The 16940-nt window shown below is 55.4% G+C and overlaps 2 protein-coding genes and 1 non-coding gene across 5 annotated transcripts in view; 1 reads left to right on the forward strand and 2 right to left on the reverse strand.

Annotated features, from left to right (window-relative positions):
* The window catches only part of LOC138815302 (A-type potassium channel modulatory protein KCNIP1), a 179606-nt gene that overhangs the window by 158734 nt on the left and 3932 nt on the right, over window positions 1-16940 (reverse strand). The gene's annotated exons all lie outside the window — the stretch shown is intronic.
* Window positions 1581-1650, reverse strand: Trnaa-ugc (transfer RNA alanine (anticodon UGC)). The gene has a single exon. It is a non-coding gene; the product is annotated as a tRNA-Ala (tRNA).
* Window positions 4681-11064, forward strand: LOC138815300 (calcium-activated potassium channel subunit beta-1). Of its 2 annotated transcripts, none has more exons than XM_070004631.1 (4): window positions 4681-4763; window positions 6874-7031; window positions 8202-8373; window positions 9475-11064. In XM_070004631.1, exons 2-4 carry the CDS (start codon window positions 6898-6900, stop codon window positions 9742-9744), a joined length of 576 nt encoding a protein of 191 aa, XP_069860732.1. In that variant the 5' UTR covers window positions 4681-4763; window positions 6874-6897; the 3' UTR covers window positions 9745-11064. The 2 variants fall into 2 exon arrangements, with proteins under 2 accessions (XP_069860732.1, XP_069860733.1); XM_070004632.1 differs by lacking the exon at window positions 4681-4763 and adding an exon at window positions 5512-5560.

Consider the following 16940-nt stretch of genomic DNA (forward strand, 5'->3'; position numbering starts at 1 on the left):
GGCTACACAATTAGGGACCCAAGGGTGGAAACTCCTGCCAAAGTGGGGTAAGTCTCAGAAAGCCCTGTCCCACTGTCTTCTGTCTGTCTGCCACAGGCCCAGCCCTGCACGTCCCAGGGGACAGCACCTGTTCTGCCCCAAACACTAACGTTTATACATCATACAAGAATACACAGAAAATGAGCTGGCTACTCCAAATTCCCAACTAGGCGCCACCCACGTGCACTGGGCACCTACTATGCGCTAGGCATTAGGAGGCAGCTCCCCCCTCAAGCCCTCGGGTTCACTCTGTGGGACGCCAGCAGGACACAGGGCACAGCCTAGAGTTCTGGCCACTTATCCCTTATTGATTCCTACTCAAAGCAACTGGGCAGGGGTGAGGGGGATCCGGCCAGGAGCTCTCAAGGAGATTTTGACAGAGAAGAGATAGCAACATACACGTGCACACATTACACACGTGCACCCACCACACACATACATACACATGCTGCACCTACCATACACATGTGCACACATGTGTATATAGACCACACATGCACACATGGGTGCACGCACACATACACAATGCTACACACACCATATACCACACACACACACACACACACACACACACACACACACACACACACACACACACACACACACACACACACACAGAGTTTAACTCTGGCCTCTCACCCCACAGGGGAAGTGGCATTGGTCACCCTGGGTTGGGGGCGTGATTTCTTATCTCAGAGCGGCTGAGCGCTCTGTTGTCGTGGTGATATAGGGGTTACAGGAAGGGCGTAGGTGGCGGGCCCTCAGACCTCGCCAACACTGTGACTGTGGTGACTCCCACCCTGCAGGCCAAGGAGGCCGAGGCCATGCATGAGACAGAGATGTGGACGGGTATTTGAGTCCATGTCTTCTAACCCAAGGCCTGGTGTCCTGCCTAGTACCAGCTGCAGTGTAAGCTGTGACGTTGTAATTGAGAGGAGCTAAGTTTAGAAAGGTTTCATTATGACAGGAAATGACTCCAATGTGTACCAAGGCCAGGAGAGAGGAGAGCAACTGGAAAGTGCCCTGTGCCTCCTGCCCCAGCTAGCAGGGGCCAGCAGGTGTCAAACGCTCCAGATGCAGGCCCGGGAGGAGATCAAGGGCCCCACCCAGGCCTGCTGCCAGCTTTCCATTTCATGAGGAAAGCTGGTGCCACACACTAGACTTCAGATGCAAACCGTCCCCCGTCCAGTGTCCCCACATGCCTGCTGCTCACCCTGGACTCATCCTGGCTCTCAGTTCTACTGCCATGGCAACACAAGCTGTGTTCATCTAACCTTTACTCCACTTAATACCAGCCTCCAGCCCAAGAATCACTCAGATGTGGTGCAAAGTGCATCCTCATTCGGTAAGGAAAGAAAGCATCTTACGCAGAGAAGGCTAAGATGTTAGATCTCGTGATCTCTCTTTTTTTTTTTTTTGTTTTTGGTTCAATCGTGGGGCCTGAACTCTGGGCCTGGGCACTGTCCCTCAGCTCTTCAGCTCAAGGCTAGCGCTCTACCACTTGAGCCACAGCGCCACTTCCATCTTTTTTTCTTTTTGCTTATGTGATGCTGGGGAATCGAACCCAGGGCCTCATGCATGCAAGGCAAGCGCTCTACCACTGAGCCACCTTCCCAGCCCCAGATCTTGTGATCTCTTACAGTGCCTCGCTACAAACTGAGCTTGGCCTAGGGAAAGGAAAAAGAACAGATAGAGTGTTCGGCACGCTCGGTGTCAGGGGCTCCCCGGAACCGTGGAATGTGACCCTGTTTTCCATGTCCCGTCTGACAGTGTCCCATGTTTGCTCGTTCTTTAGAAGATGTCTCTAATTGCTCCAAAGTGGGGCTTCTGGACCAAAGGGCTGATATGTTGGATGGAGGCCATTCCCGACACCCTGCTGCCGCATTTCCTTTCTCCTTTTTCTTGGAGAGTCTGCGGATCCTCCCTGAATTCACCTCAGCGACTTCATGGCTGCCCGGCCCAGGGGACAAGTTGTTCCCCAGCCTGAGGGCTAGGGTTTTTCCACTCACCCCGTGGCTGCCATCCTTGTTTTCCTGCTATTACCTCACAGGCTGCTTGCTTCTCTGACGGACACTGTCTGGAAAGCCCATGAAGCTAGCAATAGGAGGAGGCTGAGCGACGTGGTGGGCCGGGTCAGTATCCATGGAAGGAGGCTCTGGGGGAGGGGCAGGGCAGAGGCCCAGGGAGCAGCGGTTCCTGTAGCCCTCCAGCCACCCCTTCCACTGACTCCTGGTCCTTCGCTGTCATGGGCTGGGCCCTTCGTTCACTCGACACACATGGCTAGCTCCTGGGAGGCAGCAGAGTGGGTCTGAAATCGCAGGACCTTTCAGAGTCTGCGACAGAGGGGTCTTAGTTCAGATTCTTTGATGGGTGTGTGTGTGTGTGAGAATCTGCCAGGTGCCGCTGTGGCCCACGCCAGGACAGCAGTACATGCCACTGGCAGGGCTTTGCCTCTTCTGTCCTGGCTTCCTGGGGCGCCTGTTCTGAGCCAACCTCAAGCCCCGCTGGCCGACACAGTCAGACTCCATTACGTTGTCCCTCTGCATCTTGACCCAGACCATTTGCATTTTCCCATCCTAATTTCATTCTCTCCCGCTCCCTCCCAGAGCCCTCTGCATTTATAGCATGCTTACTAATCCTGCCTGACCCTGGGCCCCCGCTTGGCCTGGGAGGCAGCTGCCGTTCCCTTTCCACAGGCCTATTTAAACACTGGTCCAAACAAAAAACGCCAGCTTTTCTGTTCTGTTTCAGGGGCAAGGACACAGGTGAGCTGGTCTGTCCCCTCTCACCTGACAGCAGCGTCTGCACCAGGCAAGCCTTCGAGGCTGGGTGTCTGCAACCCCTACGGGCTGTGTCTGTGTGTCTGGTGGTTACCCTGGAGCTTAGACCAGAGCGTGGAGGAATGGGTTCCATGTTGGCTCTCTGCAAACCCGGCAGTTAAACGTCCGACAAGGGTCCAGTTCTTAGTGCTTGCTGGTGTTCCAGGCTTCAGTCATGGGCCAGCACAGATGGGGATGCATTAGTCTCCATTTTAGAGGTAAGATACTGAGGCACGGTGAGAGGCTGCATCTCAACTAGACCACCCAGCCCTGAGCCCCACCCATGAGTCTTCCCCACGGTTGTCATGAGTCACCCTATTCTCATGGTCCCGGAATCAGGGTATCGTGAAGAGATGCTGGCTGAGTGCCAGTCCCCTCACCCTCTCACTCAGAGCCTTACAGACAGCAAAATCCACCCAGCCCTGTGCTTGCAGCCCGGGCACGGCCCCTGGCAGTGTGCTCAGCCTTGCCTGAGCAGTCAGAGCTCAGAGCCGAGCTGGGGTGTGGAGCCAGCCAGAGAGCCTGCACCACCATCACAGCATCCAGCCTCAGGGCGCTGCAGAGCTCCACCCAGGAGGAGCGAGAGACATGGCCGCCCCTCCTCCAGCACAGGGAGGCTCCTTCTCTGAGACTCACAATCGCAGGTAGCTTTAGGGAAACAAGCACAAAACCAAACCCCGCTCCTGGTCTTAGCTGAATGCTCTCCAGTTCGGGGCTGGCGCAGGGCAGGGTGGCTGGAGAGCCCGGTGATTACCCTCTATAAAGCAGGCGGGCAGGCTCTGCCTGCCCTGGCCGAGGTGGAAGGTGCCTTCACGTACACCATTCACGACACAGCCAGCCTCACAGCCCCCGCGGAGACCTCCACCGGGAGAGCAGGGCTAGTCAGGTTTCTGAGGCCCCTTGTGGCTCCTCCAGGAGGAGGAGGCCAGGGCGCTCCGTGGCTGCACCAGCGGCCGCAGCCCTGGCAGCGCCCCCGTTCCCTGCTTTGGCTCAGCCGTCCTTCCAAGGAAGCGCCCGGAATCCCCACCCTAACCCTCAACACTATCCTGGCCCAAGAAAACATGTATTCTATTTTTATTTATATTTTTGTCCATCATGGGGCTTGAACTCGGGGCCTGGGCTCTGTCTCTGAAGCTCTTTTGCTCAAGGCCAGTGCTCTACCACTTGGAACCACAGCTCCACCTCCACTTTTCTGGTGGTTAATTGGATATGAATGTCTTGCAGGGACTTTTCTGCCAGGCTGGCTCTGAACCACGGTCCTCAGATCTCAGACTCTTGAACAGCTAGGATTACAGGCGTGAGCCACCGGTCCCCCGCCAAAGTAAGGTCTGAAAGCACCAAGAGTACCAATGAGAAAATAAAGGCCCAGAGAGGGGCCAGCACTTTCCCAGGGTCACACAGCACCCAGAGGAAGAAGGTCTTGGCTACAGGAATACCAGGATTCATGACCAGCCTAACCCTTCACCTTCAGCTTTGTCTCCTTCTTCTTCCCGTGCACACACAAGGAAAATCACTTCCCATCCCTGGTGTCCCTGCCAACCCAGAAAGACCGAGTGAAGAATCATGTCCAAATATGCCAGGATGGTCTGGTCCAGGGTGCCAGTTTTGCTGCTGGGGCTGCCTGACAAAGTCTGGAACTGCAGGTGCAGAGGCCGGGGCAGCAGCTGCCATCTGTAGGGCTGTGTACCTGCAGCAGAGCCGCGTCCCGAGGCTGTGAGCTCAGATTTGTCCATGTTTGGGCATGGAGCCTCTGCCCAGATGGGACCCAAGGCAGCCGCCCAGCCCGGTGTCTCCAGGGAGGCTGAACTTCCTGCCGGAGCTCCAAGGCCTCTGGTGTGGGTGTGGGTGGGGGTGAGGGCGGGCAGAAAGAAACCATCTGCTTGCGGGGACCACAGGCAGCGGGCTGTGAGTACAGGCGGGCGTCTAAGCGCTGGAACTGGGGGCTGGAGCTGGTGACACCTGAGGGGCTGGTGGGGGGAGGGCCGGGAAAATAGCGTGCAGGGACCCCTCCCCCTCCAGATGCTCAGCAGAGCTCCAGAGTGGCTGGCTGTGTCTGGGCTGGTGTCAGCCGGTCTCTCGAGGGGCTCACTGGCCTGGCCCTCAGCATCCAGTGACCAGCAGGTGGAGATCGGGACCAGCCCTGGGACAGGGCTAGGCATGGCCAGCCCCCACCTCACCGGTCCCTTCATTAATAACACTGGCTGCTCCTGTGTGTGTGTGTGTGTATGTGTGTATATGTGTGTGTGAGAGTGTGTGTGTGTATTGTGAGTGTGAGTGTATGTGTGTGTATATGTGTGTGTGTGAGTGTATATGTGTGTGTGAGTGTGTGTATGTGTGTGAGTGTGTGTGTGTGTTGGGGGAGGGTAATGGTCTCTACTACAGCTCTTGGAGGCCGGTGCTGTGATTCTCCCATCTCAGTCACATGATGGCTAGCAGGGACCCAGGACTGGAGCACGTCTGTGACCCCAGCTCCCCTTCCCCAGGCCCCGCCGAGCCTCCCACCTCAAGCTCTATTTCCTGCCCTTCTAAGGAAGAGGATGCATGTGATCCTCTCCACAGACTGCCTACCACACTCTTTACTTCACCACCTTTCCACAGAGACACTTAGCCGCCCACAACACTGGGAAGTTCCTGGAGTCCTAACTGAAGTCTGCTGTTATTGCTGACATTCCCTGTCGGACCCCAGGTCTGGGGGTCTCACTGTAAGCGATGAGCCTTAACTTCCAGTTGTGGCCTGGGGAGGCGGGGTGAACTCGGGTCCCTCCAGCTGGCCCCACTGCTCCCCCTGAGCACTCCTGGTAGGAAGAGACAGAAAGGAGGCAAGCGCAAGTCTTTTCCTCCAGGGGAATTCTGCCCACTCGCAACCCCACAATGTCTCCGTTGGAAAGGAGGGGCTCCCTGCCTCTCAGCCCCCAGGGTCACTGGGTCACCTCTCACCTCTGCGTCAGAAGCAGAGGGACAGGCAGGGGCGCAGCTCCACGCCTGGTTCTAAGGGCAGTGAAGGAAGGGGCGGGCCAGGCTGTCTGGGTCAAGGAGCTCAGTCCAGAACTTAGGAGAGAAGCCTGAGCAGAAAGCAAGCTCTCTGTAGACAAGAGCCTGTCTCCAGAACTCTCTCCATGCATAAAGGCCATGTGTTTACACTGGAAGCAGGCAGGGTGAATGGGGCCTCCCCGATGTCAGGCTGGACTTCCCCACAACAGGGGAACCTCCACCTGCACTTGTGGCAGAACTGGATCCTGACCACTTAAACAAAAACGAGCCTCAGAGCTTACCCAGAGGCCCGGGGCAGCTGACTGAATGCAGGGCCAGCTGCAGGCGGGGTCAGTGGCAGCGCTGTAGGCCCAGATCACCTAGATGCAGGGGCCTGTCCTGAAAAGGTCTGTCTGGTTTACACCCTGGGGACATTGCCCAGGGGCTGGTGCAGGAGAGTAGGGGTCTTGGGCAGTGCTGAGTGGGGAGACAGAAAGGGAAAGGGGTGAGTGACCGCCCACCACTGCTCACCATTTCCTGCAGCCCTTGTAGCAAATGAGCACAAACTCCATGACTCGAGTAACAGAAAGCCAGCATCCCACAGTTCTGAAGCCCAGCGTACAGGGTTGCCAAGACCCTTGCAGGGCTGCAGAGCTGTGGGGACGATCCCTTGCTCCTCGCCCGCTCTAGGTCAGTGGCTGCCAGCACCCCTGCCTTGCTGCCCCATCCCCCAGCCTCTACGAATTCCCTCACTGGCCTCCTGCTTAAAGGACTCTCATGGTTACAACTAGGGTCTCAAATCAAACCCAAGCCAGCCTGCCATCTGGGGACTGCTACCACGCCTGCACAGGTGTCACACTGAGCAGCATGCACAGGTCCTGGGATGACAGGCGGATGTCCGGAGGGCCCAGGCTGCCTCCTTCTGCAGAATGAGGAGGATGGAAGGCATGCTCAGAGCAGACAGGGGGCGGGGGCGCCTATGAGATCAAACAGCAATACTGTTGATAGCTGGGCTGGTCTCACTTGCTTGTCTCTGTGGCCCTAGAAATGACTGCTGCCCCAGGCAGCCATGGGGAAGAAGCTGGTGATGGCCCAGAAGCGGGGAGAGACGCGAGCGCTCTGTCTGGGAGTGACCATGGTGGTGTGTGCGGTTATCACCTACTACATCCTGGGTACCACTGTGCTGCCTCTCTACCAGCGAAGGTACTGACCTCCAGCCAGCCCCCGACTCTCCCCGGGCACCCCAGGAGAGGCAGAGTGGTTGAGACAATCCTCATTCCCAGGCTCAAGCGTCACTAGCAGGGAGGGTAGGCTGGCTTGGGGCCTGCTGGCCTGGGACCCAGTGGTGACAGGTCAGGGTGTCCTGGTCAAGCCACCGCCACGGCTCAGCAGTCCCTGCAGTGTGTGTGATCGTGGGTGCGCAGCAATGTGTGTGCACATTGAAAGGCCTGTCCAGGTGAGCGATGCCTCACGGAATGGGAGGCCACCAGCTCCGGTTGGGGCTTCGCTGATAGACAGCAAGGGTCTGCACTGAGCTGCCATCTGCCTCCTGGAGCCCCATCCAGGAGTCTCTGAGATTATTCCAGGATCCTGTGAGGCCCCGCTTTTACAGAAGAGCTCTGGGATTTCTGGGAACACCTGATGCCCCCACCCGCCCCGTGAGCATGTCTCAGACCCTCCTCTGGGCATGTCTGGCTGCTGTCGGTCTCTGCTCTCTGAGAGTGCTCTCCCCAGGAAGACTCACACCACGGTTTACAGGGTGATGAGCCTGTTGGCCTCTCTGGGGCCTGTGCTGTCCTCGAGTTTTACAACCTGGAGCCCTGCCAGGCTGGAGTCTCAGAGCAGCCCAGTGCGGCCGGCACACTGCCACAGCCAGATCAGCCTCCTTCCCGCAAGTCCTCGCCCTGTGCACACCAAGCCCCTTCAACATCTGATCGGTTTTAGGAGGGACAGTGATAGATTCATAGCCTCCCAACCTATCCTCCGTGCTGTGTGGCCGCAGAAAAGCTCTTGGAACATCTGAGCCTACTGCACACTTGAGTGAGACCAGGATGCTGTGGCTAAGACCATCCTGGGCCTAGCTACACGAGGGTCGCCCCAGAGGCCTTTGAACCCTGCCAGGCCCAAGCCATTCCGATTCCACGGGCAAGCCTTGTTAGAGCCCCCGGGTGAGAACCATCACACAGGTGGTATCTAACTCCTGAGCAGGTCTGAAACTGCTCCTGTGACCCCACCCCAGGCCCAGGAGCTTAGATGCTGGCAGCCAGATGAGAGTTCTGGCCCTGGATTTCTCTAAGGCTCCTGGAGAACCAGGGGTCCAAACTGGGTGTTTTGTGTGTCACCCCGAGGCTGAGACATGTGTGGTCCCCCCAGTGTGTGGACCCAGGAATCCACCTGCCACCTCATTGAGACCAACATCTGGGACCAGGACGAGCTAGGGGGCAAGAAGGTGCCTCAGTACCCGTGCCTGTGGGTCAACGTGTCTGCTGTGGGTGGGTGGGCCGTGCTGTACCACACAGAGGACACCCGGGACCGCAACCAGCAGGTACCGTTTTCACTGTGTCAACCAAGTCCGACAGGAGGCCAGGCCTCAGCCAGAGCCAGTGGTCCACGGACTACAGTGCGTGGACAGTGCCAGCATTTCTGGCCTTCTCCGTGATGAAGAGCGTAGGAACTGCAGGGAGGTGGTCTACAGGCATCCTGAGGCAGGCCGGGCAGGGCACCGCCCCTGGAAACACCTGAGGTCCACATGCGTGGTGAGCACAAAGCCTCTCACACGGGTGGGAGAACCAGGTTCTCTGCCCTGCCCTCTCTGCCTAGCTCCCCAGCTGGGCCTCATCGGAACAGGGCAGGGGACCCTCGTAACAGTGACCAGAGCCAGAACGAAGCGCGTGCCCACCCCAAGCTGTCAATCCTGGCCTGCCAACCTCTGACCTGTGGCTCACACAGGATCAGGCCTCACAGAGTTTGCCACTGGAACTCTGGCCGGTAGTGTCGCACTGGGAGAGCTCACCTTGGAATGGGGTTTCTGACTTCTGATGTGTCGCTGGCCTGGTTGCTCCTGGCCTCCTGTCTGTCGGGAGGGAGTGGCGGCTGCCTCTGCATGTGGCTGTCCTCTGCTCCCGCCAGGCCCCACCCCTCCCTGGCAGCTCCCCCTGGCTGGGCACCTGCCACTCTCACCTGCCTCCTCTGCTTCCCCCGCCCAGGTCTTATGCATGAGCTAGTGGGTCTCTGAGCATGGGGCTTGTGCCCTGAGTCTGAATACAAAGTGCAGCTGTCCCGTGAGGCGTGCGGTTCACTGGTCTCCCTGGACGGTCACGTTTAAAGCGCCTTAGTCACCTCTAGGTGCTACTGCTGTTAGCCCTTTTACACAATGAAGGCATGAAGGTTCAGTAAGGGGAGCAATTTGTCTCAGATTTCACAGCCCACAAAAGCAGAGCCACGACTTGGTGCAGTTGGCAGCGGTACGCTGAGCGGTCCCAGTGTCCCCACTCACATCTAACACAGCAGCCTCTGGGACCGCAGAGTGCACACGCAAGTCCCAACTCCAGCCGAGGCTGACTCCACAGCCAGCCTTTCCTTCCTCCATCCCGGGGCCTGAGAAACCAGGAATCCAAGTCCCCCAGCACCTGGCTTGTCCCCACAGTGCTCCTACATCCCCGGCAGCCTAGACAACTACCAGCTGGCCCGGGCCGACGTGGAGAAGGTGAGAGCCAGGTTCCACGAGCACCATGTTTTCCACTGCTTCTCCACGACGCGGGAGAACGGGAGCAGCGTTCTATACCAGCGTCTCCACGGGCCCCAGGCCCTTCTCTTCTCTCTCTTCTGGCCCACGTTTCTGCTGACAGGGGGTCTCCTCATTATTGCCATGGTGAAGCTCAACCGGTCCCTCTCCATCCTGGCAGCCCAGAAATGACCATCCCACACCACGCCACCACACACACGCCCGTCACAGGGGCCGGGAAGCACTCTTGCCTTCTCCCTGCCTTCAGTCTTCCCTCCAATCTGTCCTGACTTCTGCTGCAGGTTGGCCTTTGGGAAATCTCTTTGCTATGTCATTTCCTACTCAGCAATGTGCGGTGGCCCCTGTGGCTCCGAGGACACAGGGACAGCCCGTCCTCGCTCAGTGGTTCCCATCCGTTACCTCTTCTGTCACGGCCTATCCCACGAAGGACCGGGACTGTCACCACGGTGCCTCTGTTCCCACCCAGGTAGCCATCCTTGGTAAACCCAGCACCACACACACAACAGCAGCTCCCATTTCTAGGGCTCTTCTTGAAAGGACACTGTTTTTATCTCAGCATGTAAAGGTACTATTGTCTCTGTCTGCAGAGGTTTACTTCCAAGGCCCAACAAACACCAAGCCATCACATAAAATGTTGTTTCCATCGCATTGACTCATGTAAGTGGTGGCATTTCCACTTCATTCATTCACGTAAAATGCTGCAGTAACTGCATTGCACCCATGCACGTAAAAAGCTGCAGTATCGGTTTTACATCCACACATGTAAAATGCCGCAGTATTTACATCATGCCCACTCATGTAAAAGGATGCAGTATTTGCACTGCATGCACGCATGTAAAATACTGTGGCATTTGCACTTCATTCACTTACGTAAAACACTGCAGTATCTGCATCACACCCACTCACGTAAAATGCTGCAGTATCTTCATTGCACCCACCTGTGTAAAACCCTGCAGTATCTGCATTGCACTCACTCATGTAAAATGCTGCAGTATCTGCATTGCACCCATTCACGTAAAATGCTGCACTATCTGCATTGCACCCACTCATGTAAAATGCTGCAGTATCTGCATCACACCCACTCACATAAGATGCTGCAGTATCTGCATTGCACCCATGGACACGCTCCCATATACGTTAGGTCACGCAACACATAATGCAACCTAAATGCCCGCAAATAACTGTAATACTGTATTACTTGGGGTCTAATGACAAGAAAGCCTGTCCACATTCAACATAGATGCAGTTTCCCCCTAAATATTATTAACCTGCAGTTGGTTGGACCCATGGATGCAGGTCCTGCTGGTACCCTGCTGGTACCAGGGGCACCATAGGTAAAACAACCAAGGGCTGTGAGGAAATAAACCAAAGCACACAAGTCTCAACAGGGGATGGTGGTCTTTTTCTTTAGCCCCCTTTTGCTTTTTTAAAATCAATTTTCAGCAATAGGAAAATTATGTATTGCTTGTAATTAATAAAGCAGTAGTAAATGCATTTTGCCATAGTTGGAATGTGTCTTCCATGCGTTTGTGTATTGGGAATGTGAACACCAAATGCGCATGCTCATGGAGTAGGGCCTCTCGGAGGGGCCCCGAATGGCACAGTGACTTTGTAGGGAAAGGGGAAGGCACCTGAGCCGCTCACACACTCCGTCTCCATGCCATGTTGTTCTCCATGTCTGCCTGACGCAGCGCAAGCTGCTCATCCGATGCAGACGCAGGCCCTGGGACCCACAGGCCTCCAGAACTACAAGCAATCAATTTTCCTTTATATATTACTCAATCTGAAGTACTCCAGCACAGCTATGGATAAGGGACTAGGACACACGGAAGGAAGTTCGCCTAGAGCTGTGTTTTCAACACAACCTCCAGGGGGCTGGAAGCTAAGTGCAGGCAGCGGTGGCCAACAGCAATGCCCCGTCCCCCACAAAAGCCCCATCCAGGCATGCTCCGCACCCCTCCAGGCACACATCCTTTGTAGGAAACGAGTGCAGTAGTTCACCTTAGCCAGGGTTTTGCTTTCTGCACTTTTTGAATTGTGGTCCAGAAATTTTGAATTCTGCAGGTAAGCACCTGATTAAGTTTTGAATTTCACGCCATTCTGAGCTGTGAGAAAACCTCCTGCCGCCCTGCTCCACCTCACCAAGACCGGTGAGTCACGCTTCATCAGCCTGTCCTCCTGGCTATCCACCACCACACCTCGCCAGGGAGCAGCGGCCTTGCGACCACAGTCATGGAAACAAGAGCTGGCAGTCAAGCAGCAGGCACACAGTAACCCAGCACTAGACCACGGCACTCCTATCACCGCACCCCACACCCGGACCCTGTCATCCCACACGGGGAAAGAAGGGTGAGGGGAGAGAGACTACACCCACTTGACGTTTGTCACAGTAGGTTTTTATAATTGCTCTACTTTATTAGTTTATTGTTCATCGCTTGCTTGACTAATTCATAAGTTAAGCTTTCACAGAACACACATATTTATATTCACCCACATATGGAAAAGCCCAGCCTGTCTCAGGTTTGCCATCATCTAGTCTCAAGAATCTGCTGGACTCTGGGGACAGATTCCCAAAGCAAAGAGGGGCTATTGTAATAGTAACGTGTTTACAGATCTTGTGGCTCATTCTAGGGACCTGCTGGACCTGGAAGGGGAGGGAAGCTGGGGTCACGGAGGGGTCACGGAGCACCCCATGGTGGGACTGTGCCCCTATCGGTGGGCAGTGTCAAAGCTGAATTAAATTGTAAGGCGCCTCTCAGTGTCAAAGCTGGTTACTATCAGTAGGAAAAAGCACCTCTATCTGGTTTCAGAAGTATTGCCAGAGAAGAACCCACACACGTTTCTCTGTCTCTCTTCCATGGTAATGTGCATCATGTAATCTTTCCATTTTGGGGTACATTTTGCTAATCACTTCCTGTGCAGGAACCTGTCATCCGTAACAGTATTAAGAACTAACATTTGTTGGGAACCTGTGTGCTGGGATCTAGGCCAAGCCTTTCCACATTATGGCTCATTTGGCACTCATTTAATATCCTCCCCTAAGGTTACTGCTGGCATCTCCATTTCATAGATGGGACAACTGAGGCACAGGGACAGCCCAGGAGTCAGCCATAGTACAGCTGGGATTTAAATCCAGCCATCCAATAGGAGATCAGGGATGAAATCCAGCCATCCAATAGGAGAGCAGGAATTTAAATCTAGCCAGTATGGCTTCACACTAACCACTGTGAACCTCACTCTTTCAGCTGTTCCCAGAGGCAAAAGCCATGTCTGATGACCCATGGGCCTTCCTGCAGAGCCTAGGCTCTCAGATGACCCTGGACTGCCCCTGTGATGCATCAGTAGGTGTTTGATATGCCAAGTCTAAGCACCTGTAATGAGGGCAGTGTCCAGGCTAACCATCTGCCTGAGTCTGCTCTCTCCAGCCTACATCCAAGGCCGCCTGGGGCCAGCACACCCCATCCACAGTGGTCCTGACAGGGCTGCTGCTGAATGAACCAGCACAAGCGAGACCTTTCATCCACCCCACCCCTCTCCCACTGGCTCCTGTGTACTTTCCCCAGTGCTCTCAAGCACTCTGAATTTATGGGGAAGAGCAAGGCTGCCAATGGGACTGCGTCCCTGCCCTGCCAACCATCCCGGGGGTGCTAGTTTCCTTGGAAGTCAACTTAATGGGAGAACCATCACCTGTCCTGACAGCAGATCTGGCGGGATTCATCTTCCCAGTGTGAGACAGGCAAATAAATCCCTTGGCCCAGAAACCAGGCTTAATTGGAAATTAAATTGCATTTCCATGCCAACCACAGGGTGCCCGTATCCACAGCTGACTCATCAAGGTGAGGTTTATGCTGGGGCGGGGAGCCCAGGGTGCCTCACTCAGGTGCACAGCACTGTGTCGCCGTCACTGCGGGTTTCCTGTGTGCACCGGTCACTCCTCTGTGCAGGCAGAGCCATGAGCCACACCCAGGGGACTGGCCGTGTTCTAGCAGCTCAGGGCCAGAGGCACAGAGAGAATAGAACAAGGAAAACACTCAGAAGCCACAGCTCCTCCGCACGACGCACGACGTGGTGTTGGTGGGAGAAGGGGACCTGCGGGCAAGGCTCTGGGGAGTCGGGAGTGAGGTCAGGCTTCGGAGGCCCTCAGCTGTGCTTCCCAGGTCAGACTGAGGCCTTGGCAGCTTGATCTCTGATGCAAGGGCGGGTAGCCAGTTGGCCAAATGAGGAAGGAATTGGCTTTGTCTTCATTACCTTCCCCCAGCTCTGATTTTAGAATCAGAAAGGATGCATGCGAAGTGGCGTGGGGGGTGTACCCTAGATGAGGCGGCAGAGAGAGAGCCCCAGCTCCCACTTCTGCCTCTGTTTCTTGTTGGCTGATGGCTCCAGCCGGACCTTTTAGAGTAGCCACTTTTCCATTGCTGTGACAATGCTCAAGAAGACAGCTTGAAGGAAGAGAGGACCACTTTGGCTCATGCTCTCCCGAGCTGGCTTCTGTGTTGCTCTCAGACCTGCAGTGAGGCAGCAAGGATCAAGGCAGAAGACGTGACAAAGGAAAGGTTGCTCACCTTATGGCAGCCAGGGAGCAGAGACAGAAGAAGGGATTCTTCTCTGAAGGCATTCCTCCAATGAGCACAACCCCAGCATGACTCAGTTATCAGGTTAATCCACTGATAAGGTCAGAGCCCTTAAGACCCAATCATCTCTCAATGATCAAATCCATCCGTCCCGGAGGGACCTAGCCTTTAACACATGGGGTAACCCTTCCTAGCCAAATCATAGCGGTCTTCTCTCTGCATTGCAGTTCTCTGTCTCTGAAAATGGGGCCAGGAGAGCTCTCCACATCTGGGGCTCTTGAGTGTGTTAAATAAAATAGTGAGCACAGAGTGCTTAGAGCCATATTTTGTATACAACGGGTGCGTGATTATTGCTGAAAGTATGGCTATTAAATCTCAGAATTTGAAATCTGGAAGGGACCTTTGAAACCCGCAGTTCCCAGTTTTAGAGATAAAGACAGTTGCCCAGAGAAGAGAAGCCACTTGATCAATGGGATGGGATGCTTGTCCCCTCTCCTTCCCCTCTGACTTCCTCCATGCTGGTGTTGGATGTAGACACTTAGAAGGGGCCTAGCCTACGGCATGAAGACAGAACACCCATGAATGGGAGGTGGCCTTACACAAGAGGTTAGGCAAGACACTCATGAATGGGAGGTGGCCTTAGACAAGAGATTGGGTAGCCAGCTCATCAACTTCCTCCAGGGAAAACACATCAGGAAAGGTGACCTCGATAAATTAGGGAGAGTCCTCAACAGAACCCAAATAGCTGCCACCCCTTTGTGGGACTCACACCTCCAGCATTGTGGGGAAGGAGCTGCTGCTGTTTATGAGCCACCTAGACCATAGTGTTCTGTTACAGTAACCCAAAGGAGTAAGACAGGTGCAAAGGTGAAGACGAGGGTTCGAGGCTAGGACTGACTCTACTCCGCTGTTTGCATTCTAGGAACACAGATGTAATCCTGGCTTCAGTCAGAGGTTCGGGGTTGGCTTTGTCTTCAGCGCCTCCTGCCCTCTTCTGCCTCAGACTGGAGGTCTTGGATAGGGGGGAGCTTTACAGTGCAAATGGGCTTCTCTCAGCTGGCTTGGGCACCCTGTGTAGGGTTCTCATCTTCTTCCTCTGCTCCCTGGGGGACCTTCAGATGCCGGACCCCTCTTCGTGCCCTTCAGGATGGGGAGCAGATGGACACTGGGGAGAGCGCTGGCTTCACCTGGCCGATATGTTGTCTGCAGGGGCATTGTAAGGCCAGCTGTGTGAATGGGGATGGGAGCTGCTGCCCAAGGCCACCCCGGGCAGAGCAGAACAAACCTTGCTTGCACTCATCTTGTGACAATCACTCTGGCCACTTGTCAGTCTCAGCACAGTAATTCAGAACAGAGCACCAGGAGTCCCCCGGAGGAGCAATGACCACCCACCCCAAGGCTGCCTGCCAGGAAAAGCACCTGGTGGCTCTAAATCCCCAGGGTTAGGTGCCCGAGGCACCATGGACCATTCCCACAGGGTGAAAGAGCATCCAGGCTCACATTCCCACAGGGTGGATGTAGATGAACACACAGACAACTACATCAGTGAATGACTGCTGTGCGACAGTGTTGGGTCTTCGTCCCTCCCACAAAAGACGGACGGGGTCCGAGGAAAGGTAAGCGCCGAGCTCGCCCGTTCCCTAGCCTCCCTCAGCCCAGGAGACAATCAGACACAGCGGGGAGCCAAATCCAGCAGGTAGAAAAACTCGTTTATTAACAGAGAGCAGCCCCTTTTTTAAAGACAAAGAGGGTGGGTGGTATGGTAAGGGAGGAAGAGGAACCAATCACTGTCAAGGTCACACCCTATCATTCACCTGAGCCTTCACAGGCTGGTTAGGTACTGATCAGAAGATCAATTGGGGTCTGCCCACTCTACTGTCTCCCAGAGCCATCTTGGCTGGCCATGTGCTCTTCAGTAAATTAGGCTCTGCCCACTCAACCCCTTCCCAGCACCATCTTTGCTGCCCATGTGCTCCACACGACAGGCCGGGAGGTGCAGCAGCACATGTAAACTGGAACAGGAAGAAGAGCTGCCCCACACAGCCCATGTTGTTCAGTTCAGCCTCATCCCTTCCAGCTACGGCCCCAGCTGAGGCCCATGAGAGGAGGAGACTTCTCCTGGTTGACCATAAGTGCCGGGGCTGTGCCCCATCTTCTCCCAGCCCCAGTGCCCCCGATGTGGGCATGATGGGCCCCACTGTATGAGGGCAGGGACCTAGGATGGAAAGTGGCTTGCTTACCACAGCCAGCAGGATCTCGTGCAAATCTGGCCCCAGAGCTGTGACTTCTTTCCTAACACCTGCTTCCTTCCATAGCTACTTCACACCACCACTTCTTCCCTTGGGGAGGAGACTGGGGCTTGGGATGTGGGGAAAGTCTGTAACACGGAGGAGACTGGGGAAGGTGACAGCCACAGACGGAGAGCCTTTGGGGCCTGGGAAGACTGAGAAGGCCCTTGCTTGCTCTGCTCCTCTCTGTGCTATGGTATCACAGTACATACCTCCCCCACACCTGCCAAGGGGCCTATTTCTAGCTACTTTTAATTTGGAACAAACTAGCCGCTCCCCCGTGGTCCTGAAGTTAATAAGATGTCTGCACACCAGTGCCAGGAAAAACAGCCCTGAACAAATTATTCCGGCCTGGAATTAGGGTTATCTAGGAGAAAGAAAAAGAGAGAGGTGGGGGTGGGGAGGGGTAGCAGAGAAGGGCAACTTGGCACATGCTGGGAATCCAGCTTCCCTCTCTTCCACTGCCACAGACCTATGAAGACCCCCGAGAGCATCTGGCCAGCTCGAA

The sequence above is a fragment of the Dipodomys merriami genome, unplaced genomic scaffold (assembly GCF_024711535.1).
Source record: "Dipodomys merriami isolate MVZ:Mamm:240054 unplaced genomic scaffold, mDipMer1.0.p SCAF_636, whole genome shotgun sequence".
Classification (NCBI taxonomy): Eukaryota; Metazoa; Chordata; class Mammalia; order Rodentia; family Heteromyidae; genus Dipodomys; species Dipodomys merriami.

Excerpts from the sequence above, each read along its gene's own strand:
- LOC138815300 (XM_070004631.1), top strand. The coding sequence starts at position 6,898 with ATGGGGAAGAAGCTGGTGATGGCCCAGAAGCGGGGAGAGACGCGAGCG. Across the intron at positions 7,032-8,201 it reads CTGCCTCTCTACCAGCGAAG|TGTGTGGACCCAGGAATCCA; the intron begins GTACTGACCTCC and ends TGGTCCCCCCAG. Across the intron at positions 8,374-9,474 it reads CCCGGGACCGCAACCAGCAG|TGCTCCTACATCCCCGGCAG; the intron begins GTACCGTTTTCA and ends TTGTCCCCACAG.